A 9,496-nucleotide genomic window follows, 5' to 3' on the forward strand; every position below is an offset into this window, starting at 1 on the left:
ATGCAGTCAGAAACTAGTGGCCTTTTGCCATGTAACTTTGGTTTTATTGAATAGCTAAATTATTCCACCAATTAAGCCTTTATCATGTTAATTACAAGCTCAAAAATTCACTTTCGCCCAGTTTTGTTACACAGTTGTTACTCTCTGGCTGGCTGCCTAAGAAAGAAATACATGTATTAGTCCATCAAGCAAGTCTCTGGTGATCAGTGCACAATGGTAGTCAGATTTATTACATCACTTCAAGGATAAATACACAACATATGGGAGATCCAGATCATGAGGACTCATTGACAAGGGAGAAAGAGCCATTTAGAGTTATTCAAACATCTATCCATGTTTGTGATTGTCCATCTTCGGGGAGCAGAGTAGATTCCAGCTATACATTTTAGCAGGTGTCCATGGGCTGCATTGAACACTAAACTGCAAAAGTCGGAGCTTTCTCTGTCCACATTAGCAAATGACACATCCACCTTTCTCCTTGAATGGGTTCTTCTCCTCTGGAATGCCTTTGACCAAAGGATCCTCCTCTGCTCCGCTCTGAATGTACTCCGTAATCTCTTCACAGCATTTGGAGGTCTGACAGAAAAAAGTGATTAAAGTGACAATCAAACAAAAAAGAGCACACCGACAATGCCTATACACGCTGTAGAAAGCCATCCAGGCCATCTAACTTTGATGTAGTCCCTTTTTGTGTAATCATGAGTAGATTTGAACGCTTACCTTCGCCCTTTCCAGCGTCACCTCAGTTTTGAGCTGGGTTACTTCCATTTTAGCCTTATCCAGGTCTGTCAGGTCTTCTACATTTATGACCGGCATTGTCTGTGAGAAATCAAATTAGACAATTATATCACAAGTGGTATGGTATTTATGATTGAGATTTGCAATTATACAAAAAATTACAGATGACCAGACTTACTGCCACTTACGATGAGGTCTCCTCCACCCCAGAAAATGGACAGAGATTCCGCACCTCTCCCTCAATCCGGTTTATAAAGTAATCTGCATAAACATTGTAATCTCTTAATCTCATTAAAACAAGCACACTATATTGTATCTTTCCATAGTATTCTTCTCCAAATTTGTGGTCAGCTGTTTTTGTGGTAACACCAAACACACAGCAAAGTAAATGTATATTTACTTAACAAATGAATTACATCCCAAACATTGTGAAATTTATATAAATGGGTTTCAAATGACCTTCGGATTGCAATATAGGTCAAGGGGACATAGAAAGTATTACAGACTACTGTGATAAGCGTAATAATCCATGTTTACCCCTAACCTGTCACATTAGATAATTCATTATCATCAAAGACATGATAAATGCATTCTCTTAAAACATTTCCTATATGTGTTTTGACTGGTCACACATGAATAAAAAAGGGGTTTTCATTATTATATTGTTAATAATAATATAAATGTTATTATTCCAATATTATTTTTATTCTATTGTAATTATAATGATTAGACATTATATCTGTTTTATATTTTTACTATATTATATACATGTTATTATTACTATAGAAGAATAGTTTTTGTTGTAGTAGTTAGTAGTAAAAAGTTTGGCTTTGGTATAATTCTAAGGTCATGGAACTAGTCATTATTTATCGGGAATAGACGCATTTCGCTCTAGTAGGTTAGGCTACTGTGGAATTGTCATGGAAATGACTAACTATAGCCCGCCCTTCCAATTCCCCGCTGACAAATTCTCCATTTATAAGGCAAGGATTGGTAGAAATCAAGTTAGTAACATTTCAGGCGAGTAACATAGCAGTTAGTAGCTATATAGCCTACTCCTGACTTAGAATCCATAATCTATCACAATGGGGTGTGATTTGCTTGGAGGTCTTTTGCTTGTTGTTGTTCTGCTGCAAAGCGCCGTCGGACTACAAACCAAAGGTAAAGATAACATTGTTTCTGGCTATATGGCTAGTAAAGTGGCGAAACAGAGCCATTCTGTTGTTGAAACTTGACACCTAAAAGTTGCAAGTGAATTTGAGCTTGAGGTTTATTAACTATTTTAACCGCGTTATTTATTCCCTCACAGAAGTTTGTCTGTTGCAAGTTGAAGAAGGAACGTGCAATGACGAGATCCAGCGCTATTACTACAATACAATCACCCAACAGTGTGAAGAATTCAGCTATAGCGGTTGTGGAGGAAACGCAAACAACTTCAAGACATTTTTGGAATGTCAGAAAACTTGCTTCAGGATTCCAAGTACGTTTATTACAAATTTACCCAAATGCTTTGTAAACAATACACATGAAAAATATGTTTATTCAAGTGTTCTATTAGTATATGCTACTATTTTAAAAATAAAAATAGGAAGGTATACTTTGTCTACTTTTTATGTTCTTTTCAAGAATATAGTTTTCAGAATTATACTTAAAATTGCACTTATGAGTAGGCTATACTTGACTTATACAGACAGAAAAGTCTAAGTAGCCTGTTTGGCCTATACTTGTAGCCTACTTAATCTTTTGATCGAGATATTCTTAAAAGTATAATTATGTATTTTAAGTATACTTGGTTTGTAGTTGTGTTTACTCTTTTGATTGAGTATAGCCTATTAACTCTTTCCCTGCCAGCATTTTAAAAAAAGTTGCCAGCCACCGCCAGTGTTTTTGATCATTTTCACAAAAGTTTCATGGCCCCCAGTATTTTGTTGTATGAAAATCTGAACATGCAGTATAAGAAAGAACAGAGCCTCTGCTTTAAAAACAGCCTAACGTTACTGAATGAAATGTCGACCCAGGAAGTGTTAACAACTGTGAAGCTTTGTGGGTGTTGATGGACACGATCTACTCCATCTATATTTTGATCATCGCTCTGAATCCGATCCAGACTTTTTTGGAGAAAAAAAAAAGCAAAAAGTTGCTTTTAAAAAAAAATTAAACTTACCCACATTCAAGTGTTGATAAAAAAGGTTGCATGTTTTAAAAATGTTTTTAAAACAAAGTCAAAGAACAGATAAAGGTATTTGTCAAGTATAACAAAATAATACCTAAATTGGAACATAGTAGGCTAGTATACTTAAAGTGCAAAAATAATAGATAAATAGTAAAATATAAGTATGATGTTGTGTTCACTTCAAGAACACTTACACGTATACTTGCAGTATAAAACTACTAAACTAGTAGAGTACACTTCAAAGTGCACTAAAAAGTGTGCTACAAGTATTTGACTTGTAAACTATCAGTATACCTATAAGTTCACTTGTAGTATAGTTGTAGTATGAACGAAAAACTTAGTTGTAAACTAGTTGTGTACTCAAAGTTTACCACTGTTACACGTACAGTATATTTAGAGGTATACTTTTATACACTAAAAAGTGGGACAATTTAGTCTCAAGTACTATTAAAAACAGTATACTTACAAGTATATTTCTAGTACATTGATATTAGTATACTTATAAATAAAATATACTCAAAAATATACTTGAACTTTACTTAAAGCTTCAGTCCGTAACTTTTTGCGCTCTAGTGATTAATAAACAGAACTGCATGCTTCTTGCAGAAGAACATTGTAGCCAGAGCTTCAAGCAAAAAGTTACGGACTGCAGCTTTAAGTATACCTAATAAAATGACCTTGAAGTATACTTGTTTTTCTTTTTTCTTATTTTCTTTACTTAAATGGTTTTTTTTAATGAGAGTTCTGAGGGCAGTTATGCTTTAAAATGATCATAAGCTCACTTCAAATGATGTGAAATGCTCACTTAAATGTGTTTGTTTTGTTTTGCACACCACAGAAATCCCCCAGATCTGTCGTTTTCAAAAGAAAGAGGGGCCCTGTCGAGGCCTCTTTAAGCGTTATTTCTTCAATATGACCTCCATGCAGTGTGAACCCTTCACTTATGGTGGTTGCCAAGGCAATGAAAACATGTTTGAAAACCTTCAGGGATGTCTGGAATATTGCAAACCTCCTAAAAGTAAGTAGAAACACTTCAGCTGTAGCATTTATAAAAAAGTCTTCATTGAAGCATTTGCAGATCAGATCAAATAATTAAAATGCAAAATAAAAAAATTATGTAAAGGCAAGATGGTGGGAAAGTGCTTTGCCATGTTCGGAATAAAAGCAGCAATAAAGCGTTGGACCGTGATAATGATTTGGTGAGGAAATGTCAATGGCATTAATAAAACTGATGAGCAGAACATAGAACAGAACATTAAGGGACCTGTGTACTTGTTGGGACCCTTCGTTGGAACACATTTAGACATTTTTGTTCTTGTCTTTTCAAATCATCAACACAACAAACTTGTTTAATGGCCTTCACGTCTGAATGGTTTCCAGCCTGGCTTATTTATTAATGTACTCCGGCTCCACCTAGAATACTTTTGAGGTCCCTTGAAAATTCAAAGTTTGAAAATTAAACATTTCTATTTCATTTTTTCAGCAATCCCTGTGATTTGCCATGGTATTTTGGATAAAGGAAAGTGCTTAGCTTCCATACCAAGGTATTACTACAACTCTGCCACAAAAACATGCGAGGAGTTCATATACACGGGATGCGGAGGAAGCAACAATAACTTCATCTCCAAACAAAGCTGCATGGATGTTTGTGGTAAAAACGGTATGTTTGATCGCTTTGGGTTTGAGAAAGTCATTATCAAGACAATAAGACAGCATTATTTTCAATGTCTAACCATATGTTTTGTTGTTCTCAGGGAGCAAACGTTGGAGTACCTCAAATAAGTCAATAAGAGTTTCTAAACAGTACCTAAGACGAGTAAAGGCTCAGCCGCCAAGGGAGAAGTCGACCAAATAATTGTTCATGAAGTCATTCTCACTGTTTTACTGCCAAAGATAATTGCACTGATTTTACAGTATTAGATGCACAGCTCACTCTGTGTACATATGATATTGATTGTTTTTAAAAATGAAGGTTTGTTTAATATTCTCGTGTATGTTTTATGACTATGTATATTTTTATTTTCAATAAAATAAGAATTCATTTTTTTTATTATTTGTATTATTAAATACAATAAGTCTAACGCTGTTTAAGTAATAAAGCATAATGTTGAACTGACAATGATTACTTAGCAACATTATTTAATGCTGAAGTTTTATCAAGGATCATCTACACTGTCAGAAAAAAGGGTACGACAAAAGGTGAAGTTGTACCCTCAATGGGTCATAGTTACACCTTAGGGTACTAATATGTACCATTTAGTGGTAAAAAAGGTACAAATATATTTCCAGCTGTCAGAGGGTCCATGTTTGGACCATTTAATCCCCAAACAAAGGTACAATCCTAGGTACAAAGGTACATAGGAAGCCAAAGTGTATGAAATGGTAGAAGCTTTATAGGCTCTGCATCCAAAGTGATCTCAACAATTCAGTGAACACATAATTGTTAATCACCTAAAATAGATTAAATATAGCAAAATATTAATGTCCATGAGTTGTTGGTTATTTAGAAGAGATGCACAAAATAACCAAATATATTTAATAGCCCACATCTTTACTGGCTGTCACTGTTTCTGAACAGTACACAAACACATTACCTTTTATTGATTATGCAGAGCATCAAGATGACGAGTTTTAAACATAAAGCAAATGTAATAAAGTAGGTCTGTATTTTTAATGTTAAACTGTGTAACAACTGTTTTAACTTGTAAGATAAGTTTTAATAAATACACATATACTAATCTTTTTTTTAGCAAAAGTAAATTTTAAAAGCAATGTAGACGAAAATTATTCAACGTTTATTTAAAATTATATGGGGTACTTTCACTTTGCATCAAAGTACAAATACACGCATTTGTCCAGCCAATGGGATTGTAGCCCGCGCTGTGCACGACTTTATGCGCACGAAGAAGTTGGGATGGATTGTGCACAGAAAATGACGGTTATTCCAAGATGGCTAACTCACTCCTGACGCTGTCGACGGAGGATCTTCTTCAGAAACTGAAAGAAGCAGGAATAAATATCACCGAAGACGAACCACAAAAATTCAGAGGTATGTTTAGTTTTAAGTATTGTGAAAATCCGTTGGTTCCCTTTCCAGTTATGTGCACTTGAAGTAGTGTCTGTAATGTTAACGTTAGGCCTACTGACGCGTGAGGGAAAACCTTTCTTCGAAAATACTGATCTGACAAAACCATTACGTTTTAAACTTGTTATTACAATTATTTGTATTTTTTTTTAGCCTTTTTAGGTAACTTTTAGGATAATTTACAACGTTACTCTAGAGCTTGAGACGCTGCCAGCAGTGAAACGACCATAGAAACAGTTCAAACCCATCACGTTTTTGTGTAAAAAATCCATAAAACTATATAAACCAACAGTTTATAAATTCAGTTTCCCAAAATTTTATTACAGCTCTAGGCTAAACTTACCCGTGTTCACCCCTGGATCTCATGTGAGCTCACCATACATGTTAAAAGAACATTGTAAATCTAACCCGGTTGGTCGAACCTGTACATCATATTTTAAGGTCACCTAATGGACACGAAATAGGCACATATTCATTTGTACCCATCACTGATGGGTACATATTTCAAGGAACATCCCTTCTTTAAAGTTAATCTGCATGCTTTATGAAGACGAATTTGAAGTTGTGAACCCCTTAGGTTCAAAGAAAACCAAGCACAAGCTTTGCGCTTTTTAATGTACGGTAGGCAACCTAAAACATTGCTCAAAACTGAAGGACATTCATCCAGCTTTATTAGTACGACAAACATTTTTAAAACGCTGTGGTTTAGCGACCGTCTTAAAACCAATGTTAGACGATCTTAAAAAACTTGAAAATGAAGGGTTCATGGTAACTGTAGGTGGGATTGAGCAGAGTATTCACTCTGCACTAGCAACATTTTCAGCAGACAATCTTTCAGCACATATGTTAGCTGGGTTTACAGTGTCGTTTAACTAGAATTTGTCGCCATTGCATGGCAACCCACAACAAAGTAAAAGAGAAATTCAGAGAGTGTGATTTTGTTTTAAGAACCACAGAGGTACATCAGTACCATCTAACGTGTGTTGAAAACACTGAGGATAAAAGAATGTATGGTGTAAACTATCCTTCAATATTTAATGAACTGAACTATTTTGATGCGACAAAGGCATTTCCGCCTGATATAATGCATGATTTATGGGAGGGAGTCATTCCTCTTATAATAAAGCTAGTTCTGAGCTGGGCTCACAAAGAAAAACATATTACTATTCAAAAGTTAAACGATAAACTTCAGCAACATTGGTCAAAATTACAAGATATTTGACTCGCTACTCAAGACTTAACAACAATGTATGGACCTTTGCGTTTACTTTGGTGTATTCGTTTCAAATCGAAGCATCAGTATTTTAAAACTCTTGCAAGTAGCTGTAGAAATTTCATTAATATTGCCAAAACTTTAAGCGAAGGCACCAGATGAAACAATGGTGGGCATTTTCCACTCCCAATATCCTTGATGAATTTCAGATGGTAGGAGTCTAGAGACTCCGTTGTCATTGCTACCATTAGACCTACAGAAAATTCGTACAAAGGTACATGGAAATGAAGATTTGTGCAAAGACCTACAGCTTGTTTCAGAAGTGACTTTTGACAGTGTGAAGTATGGTCTAAAAATGTATTCATAGTTGATTTCATCCATGCAGAAGAAATTCCTCTATCTTTTCAAATTAAGTACATTTTAAATGTCAATACTGTATGGTTTCTGTATGGCAAGTTTTTAATTCCAGTGTTGTATGATTCACACTTCCATGCGTACACAGTCAAAGTTGACTTTGAATGGAGTATTATGAAGCCACCATGGTAAGAGATGGACTTTCAGGTCCTTAACACATTCTCTGCTGATGATAAATTTTTTGTGATCCTCAAGAATGTTTAAAAAGTTAGAATTATATGTGTAGTACTGTGTTTGGTTAAATGTTTTTTCTGATCAAATGTTTTAAGGGTATAAAGTTACAATTTATGAAATGTGTACGGCTAGAAAGATTGCTTTGTCATTCCTGATGTTCAAAACTGTTTTAAAAGTAGAAAAAAATTCTTAAAATGAGATCTAGTACCGATAAAAAAAAAAAAAATCTTTGTGATTCTTAACGTTAACATGTGTTATTGCATGGTAAAAATAAGGTTAATAAAATGTATTGTACTGATTTTTAAAAAAAGATTAATATAATATTAAGCTTAATATTTTTACTGTTTACAATTTTTTTTAGAGTATAAAAAGTTGAAGTAAAATTGCTCAAAATGTGCATACTGTTATGATCACACATGTGTTAGTGCTTAAATTCATCCTGTGTACTGCTAGCAAGATTGCTTTGTCATTCTTGATGATCAAAACTGTTTTAAAAGTAGAAAAAAAATCTTGAAATGAGATCTAGTACTGATTTGAAAAATAATGAAATTTCTTTGTGATTCTTAATGTTAACATGTTTTATTGCATGGTAAAAAAAAAGGCTAATAAAATGTATTGTACTGATTTTGAAAAAAGCTTAATATAATATTAAGCTTAATATTCTTACTGTTTACAATTTTTTAGAGCATAAAGAGTTGAAGTAAAATTGCTCAATATGCATCCTGTCATGACACATTGTGATAGTGCTTAAAATATTCATCCTGTGAAAAATGTGAGAATGTAATAATTTTGAATGTTTATTTATATTTATTCTGGCCTTTTTAATGTGCTGTATGGAGTAAAAATTTGCCATCATAAGGTACAAAACGCTAGTCATTGGTGCAGTACCTTTAAAAGGACAAAATTGCACTTTATAAGGTACAATTTAGTCATCAAAGGTACATATTTGTCTTTGAAAGGTACATACTGCAAGGGTACTTATATGTAGCCATGTGGAAGGGTACAACGGATGTACCCTTGAGGGTACTGCCCCAGTGACAAGCCGTTGTACCCCTGAAGGTACAAATTTTGCACATTTATTCTGACAGTGTAGGCGTAGTAACATGACAGTCATTTCAGAAAACTATAGTGACACCTAAACTGACAAGAGCAAGCATGAAAAACAAAATTAGTCAGGTTAAAAATAGCAGGTTGTTCTTTGTGCCAAATTTCGAGAAATGCCTCTTTTTTTTTATTACACATGTTTGACCTGGGTGTTTTATATTAATTTATATATGTATAATGTATACCTACATTTTATACTAAATTGAATTCAAATCACATTACCTTTGTAACGGCACTTTATATCAATTCCGAAAAAAGTCTTTCATCTGCATCAATAATTTCTTGAATCCTTTTAGAAGTATTAAAGACAATGTCTCGGTTACATATGTAACCCTCGTTCCCTGAGTAGGGAACGGAGACGTTATGTCGTGATGACGAATGGGGTTTGGCTTAGAAAGCCTATCCACTTCGAGCATGTAAAGCGAGCCAATGGCAAGAAAATGCCATGGGTCTGTGGAATTTGCATATCGTAACTCCGCCTCACCTCGTGAGTATGTAAGGAAGGACGCTGGCAACATACAGTTATGTTTTAACGCTGAGGAGCCGATACTGAACTCAGGAGTTCCCGCAGTACAGCAGAAGTGGCAGCAGCAGA

At 34.5% G+C, this 9,496-nt stretch overlaps 2 protein-coding genes across 2 annotated transcripts; one reads left to right on the top strand and one right to left on the bottom strand.

The window, feature by feature from the left end:
* Positions 1–17: 17 nt before the first annotated feature.
* On the bottom strand, positions 18–999 carry gngt1 (guanine nucleotide binding protein (G protein), gamma transducing activity polypeptide 1). The gene is made up of 3 exons (XM_077195994.1): positions 917–999; positions 721–819; positions 18–576 (listed from the first exon to the last, which is right to left on the bottom strand). Exons 2-3 carry the CDS (start codon positions 814–816, stop codon positions 451–453), a joined length of 222 nt encoding a protein of 73 aa, XP_077052109.1. The 5' UTR covers positions 817–819; positions 917–999; the 3' UTR covers positions 18–450.
* Positions 1,000–1,619: 620 nt separating this feature from the next.
* On the top strand, positions 1,620–5,030 carry tfpi2 (tissue factor pathway inhibitor 2). Its single transcript, XM_077195993.1, has 5 exons — positions 1,620–1,899; positions 2,048–2,218; positions 3,750–3,929; positions 4,395–4,571; positions 4,666–5,030. The coding sequence occupies exons 1-5, from the start codon at positions 1,824–1,826 to the stop codon at positions 4,764–4,766; spliced, it is 705 nt and encodes a 234-aa protein (XP_077052108.1). The 5' UTR covers positions 1,620–1,823; the 3' UTR covers positions 4,767–5,030.
* The last annotated feature ends 4,466 nt before the right edge of the window (positions 5,031–9,496 follow it).

The sequence above is a fragment of the Siphateles boraxobius genome, unplaced genomic scaffold (assembly GCF_051911475.1).
Source record: "Siphateles boraxobius isolate OS27281-9 unplaced genomic scaffold, OSU_SipBor_1 35, whole genome shotgun sequence".
NCBI classification, from domain to species: Eukaryota; Metazoa; Chordata; class Actinopteri; order Cypriniformes; family Leuciscidae; genus Siphateles; species Siphateles boraxobius.

Coding starts and splice junctions, on each gene's coding strand:
- gngt1 (XM_077195994.1), bottom strand. CDS start 816: ATGCCGGTCATAAATGTAGAAGACCTGACAGACCTGGATAAGGCTAAA. Junction 577..720: donor TGACGCTGGAAAGGGCGAAG/GTAAGCGTTCAA, acceptor TTTTTCTGTCAG/ACCTCCAAATGCTGTGAAGA.
- tfpi2 (XM_077195993.1), top strand. CDS start 1,824: ATGGGGTGTGATTTGCTTGGAGGTCTTTTGCTTGTTGTTGTTCTGCTG. Junction 1,900..2,047: donor CGTCGGACTACAAACCAAAG/GTAAAGATAACA, acceptor ATTCCCTCACAG/AAGTTTGTCTGTTGCAAGTT. Junction 4,572..4,665: donor GGATGTTTGTGGTAAAAACG/GTATGTTTGATC, acceptor TGTTGTTCTCAG/GGAGCAAACGTTGGAGTACC.